Below are 25,984 nucleotides of genomic sequence, written 5' to 3'. Positions count from 1 at the left end.
CTTTTAAATATTACAGCATATACAGTCAAACCAACAATTATTCGGACACCAGATATAATTTTGGATATTTCTTCACAAGTGGGTGCAGGGCGCTTTAGTTCATTTATGTAAGTGAGAATAGCAAAATAAAGTAAACCGTGACATATTATACCCCAAAATTCTTCATACAGTGGACTACCAGTAAAATTGATAAAAATTTGGCAGCAAAGTATTCAGACACAGACCTGACCTGAACAAAATTAAGCATTGCTTGGTGATTGGTTGCCGATAATTGGTATTATCTAATTGTGTACTTACATTTCAAGCAAATCCATTACATATTTTCTATCAAAGTTATCTGACATAATCAAGATGAATTTGTTCTGACACAGTTTAACTCTGATTTCTTGTCCTAGCTATAGCGAATAAACTGTGATTATGTGAGAAATGTTGAAGGTGTCTTAATAAATTTTGGTTTGGCAGTATGTTGAATATTTAAGTAATGATTATGCATTGGAATATTTCAGGCAAACAGTGTTTTGGGAAATTTACAGTATAATATACGATACACAAGATGATTGACAACCACATATTATTTGTGATATGGCAGTTTGTCCCAATATAGTGTTTTGGGAAATTCATAAATTCCTTTATATAGATGATTGACAACCAGATATAATGCTGTCGGTTAGTCTTCAAGAACATTCCATTAGGTGTTTGTCACCCTGCCATTTTAGTGTTCTGGGAAACAAACCTCTTTGTCTTTAGAGAACTGACACTTTTACACATAGTTATCTACATTAGCCTCGGGGTTTCTGCTACAGTAATGTATCAAAAACACTTTGATGTTGCCAAATCAAGAAATTGCTGCCTTTAATTTGTATCATTGTGTGAAGGGATCCCAGTGGGTGAGATTGTTAAAGCATGCTTATGTCTGTGTTGTTTGTCTGTTAAACACATTGCTTTGAGGTGGCTGAGGTGTTTTAGGCTCATTCCCAAGTCTCATTTAGATCTTTGGATCCCTCCTTCAATGTAAATGACCCATTTTATTATCTGCCACAAGGCTAAAATCCCAAATCCAGCTGCTTAGAAAGTAAAAGCACATCTTGCATTAATGCGTGATCTCTTACAAAACAAAAATATATGGAATATACTGGAAAGTACTGTATAATGTAATCCATTAAATAATACATTTCCATACTGGAATTAAGTGTATAAATCAATATATGATAAGTGCCAAGTCATTATGTGTTATTCAGTATGTTGTAATGTCTTAAAGGGGTCACGCTTGCAGTATTCCACCAATCACTACGCACTGGTTAACTGGCCAATCAGAGCCATGAGCTTTGTTAAAAATCTGCTCGTTTCAGAGAGGCGGTGCAAAGAGGAGATACAAACATGCACGGTGTGTGGAAAATACAGCGTTTTTGAACCTTAAATCCTGTATACACATTTCATCACATCTAAAACAAACCATAATATTCCTTTTAGCCGTGTCATATGACCCCTATAATGTATTCTATATATTTTTAAACGTCATAGCAATGTGTTTAACAGACCAACAACACAGACATAAGCCCACTGGGATAATATATTGACAGATAAAATATAGGAAAATACATTTTCATTTTGTGTAGGTGATTTTAGGAGCATCGTTCACTTTCATTGACAACTACGCAGAATAAACTGCGTGCTTTTAGATATAGTTGATAAACCGAGCATAAAAAATGTAATACATGCTTTACATTTGTTAAGTGGACACATTAAGCTCACACATCAAACTTTTCTGTAAAGTGTTAAAGTGAGTGTGCCCTGTGTTTGATAGGTGTGAGTTTGGACAGATAGCTGTGTGATTGAGCAAAATAATCTTTTCTTCACGGCGTGTGGCTGTTTGAATTGAGCTTTTCTTTGGAGTGAATAGCAGGTCATCTGGGCTTCATTTAGGAGTTTTGACATTCCTGTCCAGGAATAGTTGCAACCATAATGACAGAGAAAACTAAAACTGTACCCGTCCCTCAGTCTGGTCATTTTTATAGTAAGAAGTCTTCCACACCCGTGTTCCTTTACCCGTTCTCTAGTCTATTGTTTCTTTGCTATTTTAGATCCTAACCACTAGAACGTCTGGGGGAAATAAGCAGACGGGAGAACAAACTGGTATCTGTGGGGAAGAAGCCCTATAAATATCCGTCTGTTGCACTGATCTCAGAACAGGATTTATGGGACATACTGAACCTTGGCATTCGTTGTAGTTGTGTTTTCAGAAGAGCAAAACTGACCGGAGGAAACCATAGTGCAGTGAGGTAGAGTAAACAGTTTAGTCTGTTGTCTCCATTTCTAGAGATGTCTGCAAATAGCTTAAGTACTACTGATATATAAATATCATACACTAAAAATATCATTTACGAGACCGCAAAATGAGCCTTTTGAAAGAAATGTCCTTTGAGCCAAGTTTTGGAAACCGTAGTGTGCAAGTCGTTTTCGTAAACAACAATTTTACGGAGCATATTATGTGTATGTGATACAGAATTGCTTTTCATATATTGAAACATAGAAGCATTTGGTTCCAATATACAAAAATGTGTTACTTAATACATTGCTTTTTTGTTTCCTAAGGGCACAAAAAGAATCCCAAAAAGCAGCAGTTCTTAACAGGTTTCGATCAAGCATTAAACGGCGCCAAATCAACCAATGACCCCTATTGTTCATTACACTGATTTGTAAAACATTAAAAAACACTTTGTGGAAGTCTGAAAGGTCCAGTCCCCTCGCCCCGCCCTTTCACAGCACACAGGACTAAGATGTCGTTGCGTTTTCGCCTCTTTGCTGAAGGAGATAACATATTTACGAAGTGCGCTCTGTAGAGCAGTTTGTCCATTTAGGGCTACTGTAGAAACAACATGGCGATTCCATGCAAGGGGACCCGCGGTGTAGATAGAAATAGCTCCTTCTGAGGTAATAAAACAACACTTCATAAGGTCTTACATCTCTGAAGACATAGTTGTGTATATTACGTTGCATTTCTGTCAAAAGATCCTTCAAAAATGACACATTGGACCTTTAATCCTCTGGGTCTTGATCTGCTTTCCAGCTTCTTTCTGTAAATAAACCACTGTATGTCCACCTTCTTCAGAAGGGTGGATTTTGTCCATGAGCAAGTCAACATTGTACTTGGCAGCTTGAGAACTGATAAGTATCTGTTTGAAAAAGTTCACCTTTTCCCGGCATGTCTGGTGGCGCTTCATCACACGCTCTTTGATCCTGGCGCCACCCGAGGGCATGCTGATCAAACAGCAGATAGACACCGCCAGGAGAAGATGGATGCTAGATCTACACTAGATGTAGATGTTTGCACATCCAAACACAGACACATGCAGAAACTTTGTGGCATAGCTAAAAAGATGTATACTCATTATAAATGTAACCAAACACAGAGAAATATCTTGACTTTAATTTGGTTTAGCTTTATTTAATGCTTGTTTTGTCTTATTTTAGTGAAGCTTTTTACTGAACCTTTTTGGAGTCGGATTAGTTTATATTAACTCATTATAATCTTACTGGCACTCACGGGTCACCTGGCGTGAAGGTAATTCCCAAGTCCCAAATCCCAGTGATAGGCCTATATAATTTCTGTCATCTGCGGCCTTCACAACTATTGTTTGTTTACCAGACTCTTCCATTCCCAGACTAAACTACTAAATCAAACTCTTTTGTTGAAAGAGATCTAAGGATTTGTTTTTGTTTTATGTTGTTGAGTGATGTGTGTGAGTGAAAAGCCCAAGGAAACCTAGCGTGCCCTTTGTGACTTACGCTGCCCTCTGTTGGTGGTTTTATGAACGACCTCAAGATTGACCTTTTCTTGTTTAAATCGCATTCCTGGTTTTATTTCACATGATTCATCAATGCATATCATTCCAAAGACAAAAAGGCAAACTTGTTTACAGCAGTAATACTACAAATGATAGATGTGTAAAAGAGGTCTTATTACACTAGGATGGTTTATTGAACTTGAACAGTGAAATTCTTTCAAGTGAATGTTGGAAATAGTGTCACTGTAGATAGACTATGAAACAGAACAGCATTACATCCAATAACAATAAGTGGCCTAACAGTTCAATCCTAAATTGTGGCACTAGAGGGCGCTGTGCCAACACAATGCCAAGCCTTTCACTTTTCCATGGAATAATTCATAGCCAGTGTGGATTTATCCAGAAGCCCTTCACGAGTCTGTTTTTTTAGTTGGTTTTATTTGACATATAATTCAATCTTAAAGATTCTTTTCTTCATTTCTTTTCTGTTTTGAGTGTTCTGTTGGTTGTATTTTGTTCTAATTTTAAAGTGATAGGTCACCCAAAAACTGAAATTGTCATCATTTACTCAGCCTCTTGTCATCAAACATGTATGACTTTCTTTCTTTCAACACAAATGAAGATATTTAGAAGAATGTTGTGTGCCAGCGCTATTCTGTTACCGGCTTTCTTCAAAATATCTTCTTTTGTGTTTTGCAGAAGTAAGTCATACAGGGTTGAAATGACAAGTAAATAATGACAGAATTTTCATTTTTGGGTGAACCATCCCTTTAATGTAGCGTTAAAAAAACTGAAACCTTCAACTGAAAACAAACCTGAAAAAATTCAGAAAAATTTTCACCTCTGGAAAACCATTCGTAAATCATGCATTTGCTAAAATTCCATTACCTTAAGTGTTCATTGTATTGTTTTTTCTAAAGTAAATTCAGAATGCACCAGGGTAGAAGGAAACTTACTAGAAAGAAAGAAAGAAAGAAAGAAAGAAAGAAAGAAAGAAAGAAAGAAAGAAAGAAAGAAAGAAAGAATGTACACCCATTGTAAAATAAACATGCAGGATCAAATGCTAATTACACTGTGTGCAGAATTCAGAGTCCTAGCAGTAAATGATTCGCCACGACTGCAGATCTTCTGATATCTTTTCTAAAACCTCGCATGTCGCTGCGTTACTGGAAAGGCCGATGAGAAATAGCAAAGCAGTTTTACAGCAGAAGGCAACCTAATGAAGACAAACAGACCCTCGGCACACTGCTAGAATGTTATCTTGCCTGAGTTCTCCGCAGATACAGAGATAGATCAATGCCTTTGGAGAAGTGTCAGAGTAGATTATAGAGTGTGTAGGCTATTGCCATTTTGTACTGGAGCATTATGAGATAATACTGAGGTACACCGAGGGGGCAGTTTTATGCCACACAGCTGGAAAACAATAATAAAAATGTGTCGTAAACGAATGAAGAATTTCTGCAATACATTTTGACCCATACTTGTTTCAAATTGCTAAGATGTTTAGTGACATTTGCCATGAGCTGGCGACATTAATAGGCTACATTCCACCCCGGAATGTCAAACAAAGAAAACAGAGCGAGATAAATTAATATCCTAATAGCCTATATGAATGCACTTAATTCAAAATGTAGCCATTAATCATTTGAGAATACAAATTACTGTATTGTATTGTAAATGTAAATCTCTAACCAGCGATAATAAGTGATGCGTCTATACTGTTTACTCTAAATAATGACCAGCCCTTCAGAATACAGCTAGCAATTTGGATCTCCCACGTATAAAGACAAGGTAGCCTATTCATAGCTGCAAGATTGATAATGAATGGAAACACACACAGTAATTCACTGTAAGTCTATCAGAGCCGCTTTCTGAGCTTCATTGTGTCCCTCCATCCCACACAAGTGATATGAGTCACCAGCTGGTAAGCTGCTTCATATCATTTTGAGCTCACCTTCTCTAGGCATGTTTTACTTTCTTCCTAAAACATTCTGGAAACATTTTCTCATTTAAACAAAGAAGATGCACAAAGGAAGGATGCAATTGTATGAACTGGATATTAATGTCAGACTGTGCTGCCTAATTGCCTTGACATTTAAATACAAAGAACTTTGCAGAAACGTTCTTGGATGACAATATCTAGAAACACAAATAACTGCACAAAAATTATAGGCAATACATTTTCGACAATTAGGATATAGCTGTGGGGGACTTCATGTATGGTGACATTATTTTACGTTTTTATATTATTCACATGCAGGGTTGTTTTAAATAGGCAACATCAAACCTCTAGGTGTCAGTAGAGGGCTACACTGGCCATTTCACACCTTTAAAAATTGCCATTGGCAAATGTGATTTGGTTTGGCTCGCTTTTCATGGCCGCTTCTCAATATGCGTTCTTCAGCTCTGCGTCATCAATAACCCTCAAAGTCCACAAGAACAGAGAACGCATTCAAGTACCCGGATGTGTTCTCGATATCAAGGATTTTTTTGTGTATTTTTTACATCTTTTTTTATTGAGCTTTACCAAAGAAGTAGGCTACAAAAAGACATGTTCACATACAAAGTATAAATTAAGTAAAAATTTTCATATGCAAAGTATACAGTGCATACAGGATGTAAAAAGTATGTTCCATATCATCACCATAGAACATAGAACAATTATATATCAGTTAAAGAATATAAATTAAAGTGTTTACAAACTGAAATCGTCTTAATGGCTTTCTTATTTAAAGAAGGTGAAATAGAGTCCTTTACAAAGAAAAAATATTAAATTCACAATAAAGCAAACATTGTTCGCATCAGAGTCATAGTATCCCAAAATATATCCTTAAAAGTTATTTAAAAACCACTTTCAATATTATAATTAAGAAATGAGCTAATATCTTTCCAAAAATTTTCAGTATAATGACATGACCAAAATAAATGATAGACAGTTTCCTCGAGATCTTGCGTGCTTTTGGAATACGCTTGAAGTCCCAGAAGTCACTGCCATCCATCCGGTGACGGTCTTCAGAACACAAGCTTTGCGTTCTTGGAATTGAGAAACGGCTCATATGGCCATTGATTTCTCTCAGAATTTCCACCTTGAAATCTAAATCTGGATTCTAAATTGAGCCTGTATTTCAACACCTCAGCGCGCAGCATGTTTTCTCTAAGCATAACTTACATCTGTCGGGAGTACAATGAACTATGAGGGTTTTCAAGATGTCCAGCAGAACATACAGAAAGACAAAAATCAATCGTCTTAAATGCATCTATTGATTTTTCAGTGCAGTAATATGACACTTGCTTAATGTTGGATTACAGAAATAGACCAGCCGGGACTCTTACGCTGTGGTTAGAGTCATACTAAAACAAATGTTCATCTTCACTGGCTGATAAACACCAAAACTGGAAATGTCACTGAATGGATTACTTGGAACACAAAAGCACATCCACCCCATCCATCAAGTGTGCTTCAAATGTTACTCCTAAACTTGATCTGTGAGGACAAAATGCGTATTAGTGAATTGTGTAATTGGAATGATTAATCGTTAGACATCAAATGAGCCATTTATCCACTATAGAAAGTGTTTCATTCATCGAAACCCATCTATGTCTGGCTATAAAAGAATATATTCATGCACAAATCCAGGCAGCTATAGCACAGGTACGTCTGTAAGACATCTGCTAAAGATCTGGGCCCGTATTCATGAAAAATCTTAGCGCAAAGAGTTGCTCCTAGTGACAAAATTCTAAGAAAATTCTTAGAAATGTGGGCGTTTCCCTTTAAAATGACAGAAAAGATCCTAGTAAAGAAAAAAGTAATTCATAAAGCATCTTAACCCTTAAAAGAGCTCTTAAGGTCCAACATTTTAGGAGTTGCGAGGAGGACTTTTAAGAGGCTTAAGAGTTTCTTGAGAAAATGAGAAAAGACAAAATGGACGAAACACGAAAAGTGAGAAGAAATGTGTTGCAATGCATGACAATTTCCATATTACTTTTAAGGTTTATCAGATTTTTATTTTTATTGTTTTGTGTGTGTGCGTGTGTGCGTGCGTGCGTGCGTGCGTGCGTGTGTCTGTGTGTGTGTGTGTGTGTGCGTGTGTGTTCAACTTCTGTTTATCTTGGTTTTGGTTTTCTTGTATAGCTGCTTTGATGCAATGCAAATTGTAAAAGCGCTATAAAATAACATGACATTGAATTGAATGCCAGTGAGTTAATAAGACACAACACATTAGATGTTTGTGACCGATCCTATAAGACACGCTAACATCTCCAAACAGTGCAGAAATGCCACAGCGGCAGAAATAGAAGAAATCACTACATCAACATATTTAGCAACTGGAGAGATACGGTGACATTAACAGCATGGTAAATAAAAACTAAAGAAAGGATTATATATATATATATATATATAGTGCGTGTGTGTGTGGTCATGTGTGTGAGTACGGTAAAACAGGAAAAAAGACATGTGCAATTTCAAACTAATGACCCTATGCTTAAAAGAGCTCTTTTTCCCTTCTTGGTCAACCAACCAATCACAGTCTTTAAAAGACTGTGTCATACATAGCAACGGTGTCAGGCCCGCCTCCTCACTGAGATAAAAGTTTTTGTCTTTTCTTTGCTCAGAGTTGCTCTCAGATTGGTCCTGAATCGCTTTTAAGTTATTTGGGCTCTGGAGATCTGCAATACATCTGCTGTGTAAAAACTTCTGCTAAACATCTTAGAGCAGTTTTACGTCCATTCTAAATCATAAACTTCTTACATACATCTTCTAGATGTCTATATGACATCTGACAGCAGACGTCTCCGAGACGTATGGCAGAAGAGCAAACTATGTCTTGCAGATGTCTTCCATCTTACGTCTGCCAAATGTTTGTGTGCTATCAGGGATAGTTATGGCTTGCTGTACTGCACACAGCCATGAAGAGGCAGCCTGTTTGATCTAAATTACACTAAACTAAATGTTTTTAATAGTTTTTCTTTGCAACAGGGACTGGTGTGAACTGGTTTCAGTGGTTAGCTTGAAAAGGTTGTTTTTTAGAGAGAGGAAGCAGGCCTACAGGAGGATACCACAGAAGCTGATCAAGGTGAAGAATTCACTTTGTGAATGTGAGATCACTGTCCACTGTAGCAGTCGTCCATTGCAGCAGAAGCTTTTCTATATTTTGACTGTAAATCGCCAAACACTTCAGAATAGTGCCCTTAAAGCTTCAATAACGTGCTGAAGTATTTACATAAATTAAGCATGCCGTCTGCTCTAGCTAAGCTGGTTTAAAAAGTACCGCTTGCACTATTGCAGGTGCTTAGGAATGGCTTCTGAAAATGTCATGATTTGCTTTTTCCATAGTGCTGATTCTCAGAACATTACTGGTTTATTGTGCAGTATTGTGTCTTTGCAAACATTAAGAGCCAATATAGCATGATAATAAGGCAATAACCGACCCAAACCGAATGGCATCAATGGCTAGAATATTAAATGTACGAAACCCATCAATTGCTAAAATATTAAATGCATTCAAACTTTAAATAATCTAACACACTGTTAAAGCAACACATGAAAACTGTGTGCTACGCGTTTAACCATCGTGATGTGTTTCTCTTAAACAAGCCCTTCGTGCCAAAAAAACCCTTTAATTTACTTTACATCCAGATGTCAAATTAATCGCTTGACATCCGCGAAAAAATTACGTTTCAAAGTGGCCAGAAATTGGCCCACCGCGCTACAAGGCGACGGCTTTCCTGTACGCTGATTGGCTCAAAAGCATGTCCGTTCTTTTAAATCAGTCACATGATTGGCCACTTTCCTATGAGCTTTTTCCGTTAGCTTTCTCAACGGTCCAGAAAGCGAGCAATATCATTGGCTAAACGACTGCCCCTGTCGGTCGTCCGCTTGCAGCTTATTGGCTGAAGTCGACCAGCTTGTGACCCGCCTTGTTCTACCTGTCTCGCTATGAGAGGCTGAAAGATTCTTCCTGCTGTATCGCGCAGATCCGCCCTGTCTCCCCCACACTAGTGTTTCTCTTGTGACTGCTGAGTGGTACAAGCCGGTTAGCATGCCACTCTACGCAGAATCTAATGCAAATAAATACAAGTCGTAATTATAAAGCAAATAAAGAACTGCATTTGAAGCCAAGCCGCTGAAATATTGGAGCCGAGGAGGGAGTGGGTTGGTGGACAGAGGGGTGCGTGGCGGTGGGAAGAGCTTTCCTAAAACAGATCCTCCAGCACGGCTCGCTCAGAACATGGCGGAGCACCACACCGCCTCCGATTGTAAGCACAAAGCGAGCTCCAACGCCGGGGGTTCGGTCTCGGGCAACGGGCGGCCCAACTCCCCGGCTGGATGTAGCGGCGGAGGCCTGTCCGGGGGACTGACGCAACCGGCGGGATGGCAGTCTTTGCTGTCGTTCACTATTCTCTTTCTGGCCTGGTTGGCAGGATTCAGCTCTCGACTTTTCGCAGTCATTCGCTTCGAGAGCATCATTCATGAGTTTGACCCTTGGTAAGTGACGTTAAAGGCGGGTGGGTTCGTTTTCGAGATCTTATGTTATTAAATGTAATTCACAAGTAAATTTGCAGTAATCTTGATTTTCATAGGATTTAGTGTGTGATGCACAACGGTTGCTGCGAGCTTTCATTCATTTCTGTGTAATTGTCTAGGAAGCGTTTTGTCTCGGTGCGGCACGTCCACGCTTGACAATTTTGACACGTAACCGCATGGCAGTTGCATGACTGTTGTTCTCCATCGTTTAGTTATGCGCTGTAAACTAAACTCACACTTTTCTTCAAATAAATGTGGCCAGCACGAACAGCCTTTTTAGCAAAACGGTAATGAATGCAACGACGAGCTACTTCACTCAGTGACTTCCGTGTAAGGTCGCATTGTGTAATTCTTGACAGGTCACGAAATTCTTAGATATGTCAAGCTTCGACTCTTTTGCATGCTTAAATGTATAGTACATCAGCTAATTTTTAAGCATTATGCGTGTTAGTAACGTTGTTTAAGTGTTACCTAAGCGTATTAATAATGTGTGTATAGTTTAAATCTGTATGTTTTGTGATGGGTTTCAGATTGCAGATAGGAAAGTTTGATTTTATTAGTATTTAATTGGTCGATGGTGTAGACCCTGTCAAACAGAAGCTTGTAATTTCTGCTGTATAGCTATATGTATAGTTGTGGCAATATAATGTTGAATTGTGTTAGAAATTATATAGATTTCAATCGATTTTTTGTGCAGTACCCACCAGTATAAACTCGAAAGCACTCGTTTCCTATTCCTCAACACACAGTATAATGTATTTCCTTGTTGCCTGCGTAAAAAGCAAGGGAGACATACCTGTGTGTGAAACTACTGAGGACTTAAGGTGGAAAATATAAGTCATGGTTCATCTTCCTGGTGGAATTAGAGTCTTTTTTTGCGGTATTTTATCGTCATTGAAATCTTTGTCGTCACGTCACGTCACCACCAGACAGACAGACGCTTTGTATTGCATAGATATTCAAAAATAAGGCTGCTTTTTGCCCATGCAAAATATGCAAATTGATGGGTGATTACTGGTTTAGTACAATGTTGGTTTCTCAGGGAGTAATCAAGCTGGAAGTTTTTGTTTTTCTGTGTGGTCAAATGTTTATCTTATACTAGTAGTAACCACGGCTAATTATTGAAAGAGCCTTGTCATGGTCTTGATAAACTTTTTGTGATTTGATGTCTGAGTTTGTCACAGTTCATGGGGTATATGCATACTGGGCGATGGCGTACTTCCGCTCTCTGGCGTACTTCTGCTGAGGTAATTTATCATCAAGTGATAACGGTGTGTTTAGTAAGAAAACGTTCAAATTTCAGCGAACAGACAACACTATGGCTCAACACATTGCTATATGCCTAGGGATGGGTATCGTTCAGATTTTAACGGTATTACTACGCTTATCGGTCCGGTACTTTAACGGTGTTCTTATCGGTACTTTTTGATATAAAGATATGTCTTCTTGGGGATGGACCAGCGGAATCAGAAGGATTGGGTTGGTTTGCTGCAGCTCAAAAAACATTTCACAATCTTTATGAGGGCAATTGAATTTTACTCTTAATAGTTATGTATTTGTGCATGTTTATTTTGTGCATACTGCACTGAATTATTTCAGTTCTCAGTGTAATAATGATTACACATAATAGAAAATGGATTAAATGTGTAATTTCCTTTCACCCATGTGGAATTAGCATAGTTGTAAGGTTATGGAAACCAGTTAGATCGAATTTACAGTTGTTTTAAATAGGGTGTATGTCATTAGCATATATAATGTCAGAGTTCAAGTAACGTCTGTTAGCATTCAGCATATATACCTGACGTAGATGGGCCATCAAGAGATGATCTATATTGGGCTGAGCAGTCAAAAACAGTGCATCTCTCGATCTGTAACGTTACATGATGCACTTTTGACAGGTGCTTTGACAGATAACTTGTGTTTTCACCCTTACAAGCAAAGGTTTTGTTTCACTTGTGGCAACGAGCATTGTCACTGTCAGCATCAACTTTTGTGAAGTGTAACTACACTTTTCTCCGCCTTCGTCGTGAATTTAGAGCATCTTTCTTCTGTGAGGCTGTTCGTGTGTGCGCGCGCTGTGTAGACACAAACTGCGCGAGAGACACGTGACGTGCCGCCTCGCGCACTCTGCTGGGAATAACTGTGCATTCAGACTGCCGCCGTCGAGAGCGTCAAAGTGGCCGGAAGTCATTCATTTTCAATGTGAGCCAGCGGCGAGGAGCGGCGCGGCGCGTCTTGGCCGTTGAGGGCGTCAAGGAGAGTTGAAATCAGGTCAACTTTATGGTAATGAGCTATGACGCGGTAAGGCGGCAACCAATCGGAACGTAGAAGTCCATCTCTTGAGATGATTCCAGAGAAAGTAGCCCTGTAAACTTTGGTTCCGACCACATTAGTTCCCAAGCAAAATGGAGGAGAAGTTGATAATTGCTGTGGCGGGTTTCTCAATCCTATACGACGCCGTGTCCCTGTTTGCGTACAGGGACATAAATAAATAAAAATGATGCGTGGACCAAGGTGTCTGAGATTGTTTGTGTTCCTGGTGAGTTGCTGATGATGTGCATTAACGTTATACATTTTCTGTAAATAAGCGGGAATTTCATGCTAACTTGAGCGCTAGAGCATGCAAAACAGTGTTACTGCTGCAGAATATTTCCGCTTTGACCAACTGCATTAAAGCTAACATTACACTTCGACCAGGAGAGTTTGTAATGTAGGTTGCACACATATTGATGTTAATTAAAGACCAAGGCTAGTAAATGTCTGCTATGATGTTGAAATTAGACTAGCACTTAACCATGAACACAAAAGCCACACCACACAAATGCCTTTTAATTGGTTTATTTCGTTAGCAAACGTGTAACTACAATAACATTCTTTCCACCGATCAGTTTCTTGTGGTCAGTCTGCACAAGATCAACAAGCTTGTTTGCTTGCGGCCCCTTTAAATACAAGATAAGATTTCGATCTACGTCAGAGCGTCAGCGCGCCCAAGACTCGTTCTACAGCGTTGTTGGCAGGGCGGCCAGAGTGATTTTTGACGCTCTCGACGGCGGCGGTCTGAACGCACAGTAACGAATATGCATGCGCCAAAGACTAAATTCTTGGTGTTTTTGACAATTAAAAACTATTGTTGATATAAAATGTGCAAGATAACGTTAATGTAGCAATAACATATAATATTTTTTTTCCTGAGGACCGAAAGCAGAACCAATCGATGCTCCGGTCTGTCATAATTTTGCCCCGGGGCCCGTTTAATACCAGGTTTCAGTACCTATCCCTATATATGCCTTGAGTAAGTGCAAAAGTCTTTGCTTTTTTTTCATATTTGTGAATGTAGCTTGAAACGGATAGCCTGAAGCGCTTTTCCTTTTTGATTGTTGATGTACAATTCACTATTGTTGATTGTTGAGACCTAGTGGAAAAATACAATTGTTTCCAATGGCCGCTACGTGCGCCGGATGTAACTGAGCTGGCTGAGATTTTTGCGGACATACGTCATCGCTCTGTGTGCATATACCCCATTCATAGGTAACACTGTCAGCTAAGTGAAGGAAAAAACAACCCATCAAAATAATGAGTTTTAAGGGAAAATATCTGGTCTCATGTAAATGGTTTTCGTAAAGGTCACATATGATTGGTTGTCAGATAAGCACTACCAGTAGGCAAATCCTACAATATAATGTATGTCCCTCAGCCGTTACACTTCACAGTAGTTATTATCTGTTTCCTGCTTATCTCCTCCTCGTACATACCATATAAAATATGGACGTAGTGTCCGTGATGTCACCCGTAGGTTTGTGAAGAGCAATTTTTAAGCATAAAGTGGGCGGAGCTGGTCACCGCATGTAACTCCCGGTTAATCGAAAATGGGCAAAATGACAGGACGTGGGTGGAGATGAGGTGCCTGGTTGGTGAAACAACCTGTCAATCAAATGGCCACGCCCTTAATTAATGCAGAATTTTAAGGCTTGATATAATTTAAAAGGATAAGTTATACAAAAATTCACCCCCTCACAGCTGTCATGAAGGGCAAAATTAGCTATATAGACCAAAATCATTTTTTGTACCAGGCTGTAAACATGTTTTTTCTGCTATAAAATTGGGATTTGTAACATGGGGCTCAATGAGATTCTGCTCTGTTTTGGAGCCAGTCAATGAATTGCAGTTTAAGTCACTTCCGTTCTGGTTTCACGTTATTGTCACATTATTTAGCAACATACTGTATATATCACATTTTCTTCAGTATTGCACAGCCAGATTACAGATTGTGCATTCGCTTTGGGGAATAATTCATTATTCATTTGTCGTGTCTTTTTCCACACCTGTTGCTTGTTGTCGCCCTTTTGATAATGACGAGTTACGTTTTGCGCTACTCGTGAGACTGAAGGGAGAGTAAAATTGCTTAATGGTGTTGTCTTTTGCACATTAATTTCAATTTTTAACAATACTTTTTAATATTTAACAACATTTTTTCCACCATTGCGCCGAACCGTTCTAAGCACGGTCTGAAACGATTACAGTTATATTTCCACGTGAGCCTGCTTCGACACAGCACGGTTACAAACTGTTCCTGGCACAGAGACATTTAGACGTGCTAATAGAATGTGTCTTGTGTTACCAAGGCAACTCATGACGCGTTTGTGTTTACATTCTAAAGATTTCCGTTATCGGCCCTGCGAAACCATTTGCGTACCGTATGGCTGGCATGGATCGGCACGGAGTAGAAAAATTAAGCAACGAGAACGATTCGGCTCGATGGTGGAAAAGTGCTCTTTGATATCTCCCTGCCCTAGTTACTGTGGATGTTCTTTAATAGTAAAAAAGCCTGTTTAGGGCAATAAATATTGCTTGGGTTCTCTTTCAGTGTAGATCTTATACATTTTTGCCCAGGTGATTAGTTGGAAACCATAAAGCTGGCTGCTTATTTTTGAAATAGCAAATCGCTCCCTAACAGTCCGTATAATTTGAGGTGCCAAAATTGAATACTTGGGGTTAAGAATTTGAGTAAATTTAACCCTATGCATGAGCCATAGTAATAACGCTTGCCTTTTTGAAAGCAACACTAATTAGCCAATGAGGCTTTATTATCTGCTAATGGCCTTCTGAATTTCATTGGGATGGTTTTCTAAACCACATTATGTGTAATGGCTTTGCCATCCATTCCCGTGTCATTAGCCCATTTCCTTTCAGGCCAGTAAAGCACGCATCATATCCTAAAATGGCATGATAATTTATTTAGCGAGATGTTGCTGTGACAGTTCTCTGTGATGCTACTACACTCGGCAAGTCCATTTGAATGCGTTAATGAATTAATGTCTTATGTTTCTGTGATGTCATAACTTCAGAAAGATGAAAAATTAAGGCTGCAAAGAGAGATGCATAACCTTGTCATGTATGAAAGGCAGCGTTAAGCTTGTTGCATCATCGTCTGATTACGTAATCGCAGACAGTCCTTTTCAAATCCTTTTTGGTTGTTTTGTGAGGTTGGAAACCATTAAATCAGTCTTTGATTTTTAAACCACGTTTATTTGTGCCCCTTTCTTGGCATACTTATGTTTGGTTGTGTACTTTTGTTTGCTTGCACACATGGACCCGTGCTCTCGAGTGTGTCATTGACACCACATGGGCTATTGTGTGCTCTCGCAGTGGACATACCAGGAGTTTTTCACTTTCTGCCAGGCGTGCATTGGTTAAGTTTGATTTTCCAGCTTTGTTAGTCATACGCATGTTGAGAAGCTTTTAACTGTGAATGTGAGTGCTCAAGTTCTTCTGGAGAAGTGGTCTTTTGGTTCTGTTCGTGTAGTTGTTTGCCTGGACACATTGCACCTAGTTTTCCATCTGAGACCTTTGACATTTGCTGGTGAGTAGTGATTCATGTGAAAGTGTTTTTTTGATTTTGCTCCATTTACATATCCATAACTTCAGCATAGGAGATTTGTGATGTGCTAAAAACAGTGACATGAATATGTCTGAATGGAGCTTTGAGGTTATCTACATGCTAGTTGAAGTTGTTACTTATTAATTTCTGGCAAATAGACTTAAAATATTGATGGTGTATTTTGTGTGCACTCAATGGAATTACTTTTTTGGCCAAATAATACTCTAGTATACTACCACAAAATGATAAAGACTGTCTATTCGAGAATTGAAAGAGCAGGTAGTACCAGAGGTTGCGCTAGACTTAAATGACGGACAGGCTCGTAAAAATCTGTCAAAGTCTATTTTTACACGTCACTATGGTGCAAGGTCATGTTTGGTGCTAATTAACATGTTTGTGGCGTCATCGAACTTAATGCATTTTAATACAACTGAATACCCAATAAAGTTGAAGTCGTTTACATATTTAATGTTTCTGTTGTCAGACATAAAATAATAATTGTAGACAAATGTTTATGGTAATATGTCCAGTCATTAACAATGACAGGTGCTTGTAAACTGTTTTTTAATCATTCACTTACAAGCAACTTTAAGCTGCTGTTTGGTCATGAATGTGCTGCTTCTGCCGCTCATTGAACTCGCAGAATTGAAGACGCAGAGAGAAATTTTTCCACTCACTGAAAGTTAAGGTATATCCAACATGATACTAGACGCTATCGCTCTCTGAAGAGAAAAGGTCTGTAAACACCGCACCACTGGTTTGTGCGCGCCTAATGCCTTGTTTATACACGCGCCTGGCTGACACAACGCGAGTCTCCGCTGATCCTGCGTGGGTTTTCCGGAATGGACGAGGTGTTTATGAGTAATGAATGGAAACAAGCATCCCTTTGCGATCGCGTTCAGGTCAGGGGTACCAACGGCCGCTTATCACAATCTGATGAAAGGAAATGTTTGGATGCGACCAACTCGACAAAAAGAGGAATTACAATTTGCCCTGATTCTAATCCGTCAAAATGACGGACGGCCTTCAGATTTTTCTGTCACTGGTAAAAAAAATCTGTCAACGACGGAGAATTTTCAGTTAACGCAACCTCTTGTGTTTTCAGTTTATTACTCGTTGTAAAAGATGGTGTTGACTGGGATTTGTTCATCAATTGTAGTCTTTCATAGTACAGGCTGTTAAGTGACTCATAACTAAAGGCTTTTGGCTAGTTTTAAAGGGATAGGTCCCCCCAAATTATATTTTTTTTGCGTAATTATTTTAAGAGATGTCTTGATGGTTTGTGTCTGTACAATAGAAGTCAGTGGAGTCCAGTGTTGCGAATCGATGCATTTGTTTAAGAGAAATATCCATATTGACAACGCTATTAACGATAATGTCAAATGTCCACTGCAGGCGAACGAGAGGCTTGTTTTTCCAGCAAATGATGGTGACGAAGCTCCCGCCCAGAGGAGGCTGTGCTTCTATTCACAGTCACAGGGATTTACGACACGCCTGCGTCATTTGCCTGAAAAACAAGCCTCTCGTTCGCCTGCAGTGGATTTTTGACATTATCGTTAATAGCGTTGTCAATTTGGATATTTCTCTTAAACAAATGCATCGATTCGGTCTTTAAGACCACAGAATTGCCCCCCATTCACTCCCATTCTACCGTTTGGAAGTAAAAGTATATGTGGTATTATAACTCCGACTACATTATTCTTCAAGAAGAAAGTCACATTCAATTTTATTTATATAGTGCTTTTCACAATGTGCATTGTTCCAAAGCAGCTCTACAGGAGAAAATAAGAAAAACAGAAAAGGTCAAAAACAGCACAGTGCATGGTGTTTATAGAACAAGCAAGATCATTCTAGTAAATAATATCTAATATCAGCAGTCTTCCGGTGAGCAAGCCAACACGGCCCTGTGGCGAGGAACCCAAACTCCAATGATAAATAAATGGAGAAAAAAACCTCGGGAGAAACCAGACTCAGCCGGGAGGGCCAGATCTCCTCTGACGTGTCACAGCTGCACTCACTGACTTGGACTAAAAGTTACTGAGTAAATGTTAATGAAAAATAGGGACATATTATTAGTTGTGATTAAGGAAATTTCATTTGTTGAAACTGTTTAGGTCTTATTTTGTGACCGATATCAGACAACAGACAACATTCACTTAGGATGCCTTGAGGGTAAGTAAAACATGGGGAAATTTTGATTCAAGCCTGAAGTATCCCTTTAAGAAAAGGTAAACAGGCCTGATATGTTTTCTATTTCAATATGTAACATTGTCACCTTGGTTCTATCTGACATTTTTGTCAAAATTGTATTGTCATTGTGTTGAATGTCTGTACTAGAAGCTTCCAACACCAAAGAAAATTCCTTGTGTGTGCAAGCACACTTGGCAATAAAGCTCTTCTGATTCTGATTCTGATTCTGAAATTGAGTTATTCAAATATTCCTATTCTGTGGCAACACAATTTAAAGAAAAGACATCAAATGTAAATTGTAAGTTGTTCCACCTAAGAAAATACAATGCAAAAACTTAGCTTAATGTCTCAAAACTGCTGAGAATGCAGATAGAACTTTATAATTCCAAGGCGACAACCTGTAACAGAAAAGTTGACACAGCATTTCTGTATTTGTTTGAGCGTTCCAGCCAGCCAACACAGCAACACTCCCTCAATGCAATCTTTCGAAGGATGTCTATCCATACTAAACTATAGTAAGTCAACGTATTCTAATGACACTGCACGCTTGACCTTGAAATGTTGGTTTATGTAGTCTATTTCCGTCTCATCTGTAGAGCTGTTCAGAGATTGACCGACTGTCCTGTTTGGCTGCTTGCATCTTGAGATTGTAATAAGTCTGAGAGCCCTTAGCCTTCCAGCCCAAGCTGTTCAAACAACTTTTCTACATTTTAAGCCAGGGGCTTTATTGATTTGAGAGCTCAAATGAGTATTTGTTTCATGTCCAGATAATTTCAGATCAACATACGCGTAGGCTACGCACTGATTCTTTGGGTTTCCAGCACACTGCCCCGAGCCTGCCCTGTCCGGTCTCATTTTTGGATGTAGAGTGCTGCGTTTCCTGTTCTGCTTTTCTTCTCCTGATTCCTCTAGTGTATTCTCTCTCTGACTCTCTGGCTTGTGTGCTTATTTCAGCCTCTTCAAGACAAATAACAGTGCCCTATATTGCGATTGCACAATGAAAGCTGGAGAGAAAAAGGCAAATCTAACGTTTCTGATTTAGCTTTTCTATTTGCCTCTTTCTCTATCCATGTGGCATTATCCATCCTCTCTTGTGTTAATTGAGCTTTCATCCTGTATCTGTGTGACCGGGGTTGTATTGTCTGTGACGGGCATTCTGATCTGAAGGCGCGTTTGAGTGCCACTTATCTCTCGGCTGCGCTCCTGTATCTCTGAGAACAAGATTGTGCTATTATTGGAGGATATGTGGAGAATTATAATGCATCAGCGTCCTGTAGCCTGCGGCCGGCCTCCAGTACAGGTCTCCGTAATAATTCATGTCAATTAGGAGGAGACGGGGCCGTGCAGAGGTCTGCTTATTACTGGGCTTTGTGTAACCTTCACGAAGCATTGTTGAAGAACAGTGCAAAGGCTCATGACAATTAGAGTGGTTTGAAATGGGTGTTTTTGTGCTTTTCTGATGCAACCTTTCAGTCCAGGTGAATAATATCTGCCCGTTTAACTGACACAACAATTTCGTTTGAACATTTCGGAGTCATTGTTATCTTGTAGGCTGAACTTCAGGCTATTGCCTTTGTAGGATTGAATAGTCACGAGATCATGGAGTGGGTGGTGGTGACTTGGAGTTCGTCGAGCAAATTACATACAGCTGCAGGAAGAATTAAGAGACCATTCCAAATTTTCATTTAATCAGCATTTCTAGATGTTTTGTTGCCATTCTAGGCCGTGTCCTGTTAAATTTCAACAAAATCAAACCTCAGGAGTGACAAAGTCATGTGAAAGACTGACAGCATGACAAGACGCATGAAAACCTTGATTTTTAACCTTGAGTTATCACATTTTTTCTTTTTTTACTTTTCCTAAATACATGTATAAATAATATTGCTGTTGTATTGCTTAAAAGTGAATATGAACTTGTTTTCTTTGCAGGATTTGAGGTCTGAAAAAGTACAGAGCATCTTTTCTGTTATTTTGACCTGTTTCTCCAGTTTTCGTTATTTGCAAATAAATACAAATAGAAACAATATTTATGTTTAAAATTTGGTAAAAATATTGTTAGTAGTTCACAGAATGAAACTAAAATGATATTTTTTCCTAAACACATTCCTTTAAATAGTAAGTTCAGAAAAACTGAAAATATTTTTGACACCGTCACCTTTTATTAAAGCAGACAAATATTAAAATGAATTATGTGCCACAAGCCACATCCTTCTTTTGTGTTAAGATCTTTTTTTTTTGAAAAACATTATATTGTTTAACATTGTTTTTATAATTTTCATCAAGCCTTTTTAAATTTGAATCCGCTGTTTTTTATTTTAATGAAGCATTTATCAGACAAATATGAAAACACGTGCTGCATTTAATTTTTAATAACTAAATCAGGCTCTCACCATAAACATAGCCATAGAAGGTTTCTTGGCGTTAAAAAAAAAAAAATCTAGTCTTTTTATTTGAATCGGGTGATTCGTTAAAAATAAAAGTTATTAAGCAAGTACAAGTACAAGTACAAGTGTCTTAAACGTTCTTCTGGCCTTACCTGATTCCCAATAGTTTTGAACTATTTCATTGGTATCGAAGCTTAAGTTTCTTGAAAAAATGATAGCATAGACAACTTGAGAGCTTCAAGAATCTTCTTTTAAAAGAGCATTTGAAGAGCGAGTTGCTGTGCTCATGTAACGAATCCGATAGCTTTGTGCATTCATGCATTAGAACGAGTGTTAACTACCTAAAAGACTTCACGCAGGCTTTTACTCGAACGAAATATGCAATGGCATTAGACAAACTGCTGCTTTTCGCACCGTGTATTAAATCGTGCCTTTTCGTTTGGATGCATATGAGAAATGTTAACATAAGCTCTGTTTCATGTTTCTTTGACTCTCGATTGATTGGAATGGGCATTCCTTTCAGGGTGCTTTAGTATCAGTATACCTCCCAGCACTAAACAGAAGTAATGTTTTACGGTTCATTATGTACTCTCACTCCGGTTTCATCAATGTAGTGTTTTGTCCGCCCAAGGGCAGAGTGCAGAATTTGACACGGCCTATTTGACTTTGAAAACATCCATTACAGAGCTAAGTTCTTGGTTTCTTTCAGACAGTAGGAGTCTCTCGCTTTAGCATCTTCAGCTTGTTGAAGGCTGCAAGTGGTCTGTCTGGTCTCTTACCGTGTTATGTTCCAACCTGCTTACTGTTATGTTATGAAAGTTCACAGCTGTACAAACTCATTGCTTTAGATTTATATGCAGCAATAATATTCATGATATTTCTTTGAGATCCGAAAGGAACATTGGCACGCATTCACACCTGGGGTTAAAACTCGGGTCGCTTCGGCCATCTCAAGGTTTGGCTACATGAGACTTAAATGTAACTCTTCGTTGTTTAAAACTAACTCGCAATGATCCGCCGCTCGCCAACTGACTTGTTTATTCTAAATCTAAGAGCCAAGTTACAAGTTAATGTTTCTTTGAGTTTTTCACAGTTGTTGGAACAGTGTGAATTAGTCTTATCAGAATGTCATTATTTATTTGAGCCAGATAGTTATCCGTGATCAAGCCAAGACTTGGGATTTGTGGACCATGAGCAATTTTCAAAGGACAATTATAGTTTGGGACAATAATATTATTCTGTGTGTCTAGTCCTTTAATCTACGATACAAATAAACTGTGATCATATCAATATTACAGGCAGACGTTTCCTAATCCGTCCTCAAACAGCGACATGCTAAATATTAATCGCTGTGGGTTTTCGCCTACACTTGGATAAAATTGTTTATTCTGTACGCAGTACACAATGGGTCGCCGGCATCTTTGTGTGCTAAAATGGAATACGTTTAATGAGGAGGCACTCTCTTTGCTCAGCTGCTTTGCATTCACGGCACAAGCTTTTCTCTTGCCAATTACGGGCCCTTAAAGATATTCCAAGAGCATCTCTTTGATGTGCTCTTGTCAGGCGGGACTAACTCCTTGTCCTTAACCTTCCGGATCGTCCCTCAAGGTTAATCAGTTCTTTTATGTTGGATTAAATCTCCAGGAAATTAACACACGGGAAGTGAGATGTAAGTTTGGCATTTGCTTTCTTTGCCTCCGCCCATCTGCGTTTTTAAAAAGATTAAAGGTTTTTCAACGAGGCTTGATCGATGCTTAAATCGTTCGGCCTGATTGCTTTGACCAGACACGCTCACCGCGTGAATTGGGTTTCTGAAATCCTGTCAGGCGTTGTGCGGGTTTCTGAAGCCCCAATTTCTCTTTTAAAAAGAACAGTCACTGAATCCGTTACAGCTGACTGATCTGTTGATCAAACCCAGTTCAGTTATAAAACCTTTTCTGCCCCTATCCATGGTTTTCTTTTATAGTGGTAGGGTCACTAATGGAGCCACTGATGCTATAAATATTTTTAAGGATGAGACTTTTTTCTGTTTAAAGTAGGCCCATCTGTTCTTCATTCTCATTGGTTGTATTCTGAGCAGGTCAGCTTTAAAACCATATTGTGTGATGTTTGTGTGCCATGCATTATATCCCAAAGTATTATTATTGGCTGTTAATGTTTAATTCACTTCATTCCAAGTAGTTAAATTTAATGGGTTATGTTTTAACATCATGTAATGTATCTAGAAGGTTCATAAAACTGGTTTGGAGTTGGTACATCTTGACTTGTAAGGTATCATATTCATACATACCAAAACGGTTGATTTCTTACTGTTATTTAGTAAGGCATACAAAAGCATACACTCTTAAAAATGTGGGTCAAAATAGACAAACCCAGCCACTGGGTTTTAAATGAACCTGGGTTGTTTTAATCCATTATAGGGTCAAATATAGCCATATTCTGGGTTCATTTAACCCAACGGTTGGGTTTGTCCATTTGTGACCCAACGATGGGTAATGTACAGAATACATAAGCCAATCTTGCCGTATGGTCAACAGAAAATGATCCGTCCCGCTCCTCGCCCCCTCCCTCCAATGCCCAAACAACCAACACTCCGAAAATAGTAAAGAAAATGGAAATAATCACCAGTGCAGTGCCCACGTGATGACAAAACCCATAATAAAAAATGATGACTTAATGCTACTAAACCTGTTATTATTCCTACATAGCCTGCCTACAAATAAACACGGTGAGTCAAATTTGAGAACATAGTTATTCACCAACAGTTTTTAAAATTGCATCACCCTCATTAATTTCATTTCAGCATCTTTATTCCACCGCAAGCTAGCTTTATTTTGACGCTCAAGTTATTTAGATGTATAATAAATGAAAGTCATTGCAGTCAGTTTATACTTCAGGCATTTGTGAATGATATCGTATGATTTGTGTCGAACAGGGATATAAAGCTGATGGATGTCGCTGTGCGGTGGGACAGGAATAGCAACCGTGTGTCCGTCAGCTGAAGGTGCTGCGTTGGCCACTTTCAGTTTAGACAGGCAGGAGCGATGTAATGGGAGCAGTTTTGTTTGTTGCATCAGTCTCGCCAGAATGAGTCGTTCTCTTGAATACGTCCACCTCCCGGTGTCTTATATTAGTGGCTCCTGGCCTGAAGCCAGCAGGTTTAAGGGATTCAAGAGCCAAATTTATCTTCGGTGAGTTGCTGTGCAACTGGACCAGGTTGGGCACCAGCACTTGGAGGAAAAGAAATGTATCTGGCCACATTCTTTAGATGTCCAGTGATGATGTATGACTTAATGTAGTTGGAAACTGCCCTCTATTTCTTTACAAAGTCGGATTTCAATCCTTCACGGGGATGAGTATTGGATGAAGTACCAGCTCTCAGTTTTACTCTCACATATTTAATGCACAGGTACAGCATATTTCATTTTACAAATCACAACTTTTCCATTAATTATTCACCTATCAGACCTCTTTTTGCTGAGTCGAAGTGCCTCGAGCAGTCTTGCTTGGACAGAGACATTTTTAATGGAGCAGGTAAAAAGAGCAAACTTTGCTTAACCCCCATCACTTTGTAGAAGTCCAGTCAGAACTTCAAACTTGGCAGTAACTTCCAGTCCTCTTCACAGCTGAGAACGGATTCATGAATACATGAAGCAGCTGTACCTTTGAGCTCAGGTCTTTGAGGGTGGGCTTTCATGCCTCTTATACACCGGTTCTTTGAAGGATGCTGGAGTACATCTCTCCCTTCAAATGACTCAAGTGATGCTTCGCTGGTGTTGACATTTGGTTTGGTGGGTACATTCTTGTAGGTGTTTTTAACATTCTTACCTGTGGTTTTCTGTGGAAATTCAGTTATGGGCATTGACGCAAGCTTGCAGTATGTTTGATGACTGAATGTTCTAAAGACTAGGAAGTGTGTGTGTGTGTGTGTGTGTGTGTGTGTGTGATTGTGTGTGTTCATGTTTGTATATCCCGGTGGGGACCTAAACCTGAATACACACCAACACATGGGGACTCGTGTCACCGTGGGGACCAAAATTGAGGTCCCCAGGGGCACAAAAGCTAATAAATTGTACAGAACAATATTTTTTACAAATCTAAAAATGCAAAAAGTGTTCTATGATCTTTAGGTTTAGGGATAGGGTTAGGGATAGGGGATAGAATATACAGTTTGTACAGTATAAAAACATTACGCCTATGGACTGTCCCCACGGGGATAGTCAACCAAAGCCTGCGTGTGTGTGTGTGTGTGTGTGTACTGGTTTAGCTATATTTGTGAGGGCCAAATGTCCTCAGTACCACAGTGAAATACGTGTGAACCCACTTGTGAGGACATTTTTGTGTGATTATTAGGTTAAGGGTTAGGGTTAGGGATAGGGGATAGAATATATCATAAGCCTGATATAAAATCAATGGAAGTCTATGTAATGTCCTCACTAGTATACTCAAACAAACCTGTGTGTGTGTGTGTGTTGGAAAATAATGATTGAGGTGAGAGATACTTCGGTCACCTACGAGGCACAGAGTAGGTATTAGGCTTTATTTTATTTTATATTGTGAGGGGTGAAAGAAAGTCTCCTATTAGATGTCAGTAATTGGCTTTTTAAACAGAAAAAAAAAACTGTCAAAGAATGAAAAGTCAGAGAATATCAACTGTTCTGTCTGTTAGGCTGTAGGTATTACAGTCGGCTAGAAAAATAAACCAGACTTTTTTAAGGTCTGGATTTGTCTGGATTTTTTTGTAAAATCTGGTCAATTTGATCATTGTTGAAGTTTGTTATATATGTACTGCTAGATTCCAAAAACTAATTTAAACCTGGGAATCAAGTTTTACATTTATGGAAAAAACTACATTTTTTGTACAAAATGAAAGATTTGTTTGTTTTGTTAAAGAACATAAGATGCTCTTAATTCTTATTCTCATAATTGTGAAACTGATGGGAAAACGTAGCACTTTTGAGGTGCCAATTTTATATGGATTTGTACTATGCGAGTTGTGCAAAAACCCAGTTATTAAAAACAAAAAGTACTGTATGCATGAACCCCTAATAGTCACTGAAGTGAAAGCACATTGTATGATAACATACAAATGAGAGTACAAATTTATACACAATAGCCACCTCATAAAATAGTTTAGAATTATTATTATGAATTATAAGTCTGTATTTTTACTGATGTTTTCAGACTTTTGGGCCTCATGGAGTTGTCTTGGGTTAACGTG

General features: G+C 38.8%; 1 protein-coding gene across 2 annotated transcripts in view; it reads left to right on the top strand.

The window, feature by feature from the left end:
- The first annotated feature begins 9,772 nt into the window (after nt 1-9,772).
- Nucleotides 9,773-25,984, top strand: part of stt3b (STT3 oligosaccharyltransferase complex catalytic subunit B) — a 45,820-nt gene continuing 29,608 nt past the window's right edge. For both annotated transcript variants that reach the window (XR_008963388.1, XM_057340291.1), the window contains exon 1: nt 9,773-10,272. Coding sequence is in view for 1 of the 2 variants with exons in the window: in XM_057340291.1 (XP_057196274.1) it covers nt 10,016-10,272 (257 nt within the window). In the remaining variant the exon portion in view is untranslated. The remainder of the gene's footprint in view (nt 10,273-25,984) is intronic.

Source organism: Triplophysa rosa, linkage group LG8 (genome assembly GCF_024868665.1).
Source record: "Triplophysa rosa linkage group LG8, Trosa_1v2, whole genome shotgun sequence".
In the NCBI taxonomy this organism is placed as follows: Eukaryota; Metazoa; Chordata; class Actinopteri; order Cypriniformes; family Nemacheilidae; genus Triplophysa; species Triplophysa rosa.
Note: the sequence above shows the minus strand (reverse complement) of the source record. Positions and strands in the feature narration are given on the sequence as shown.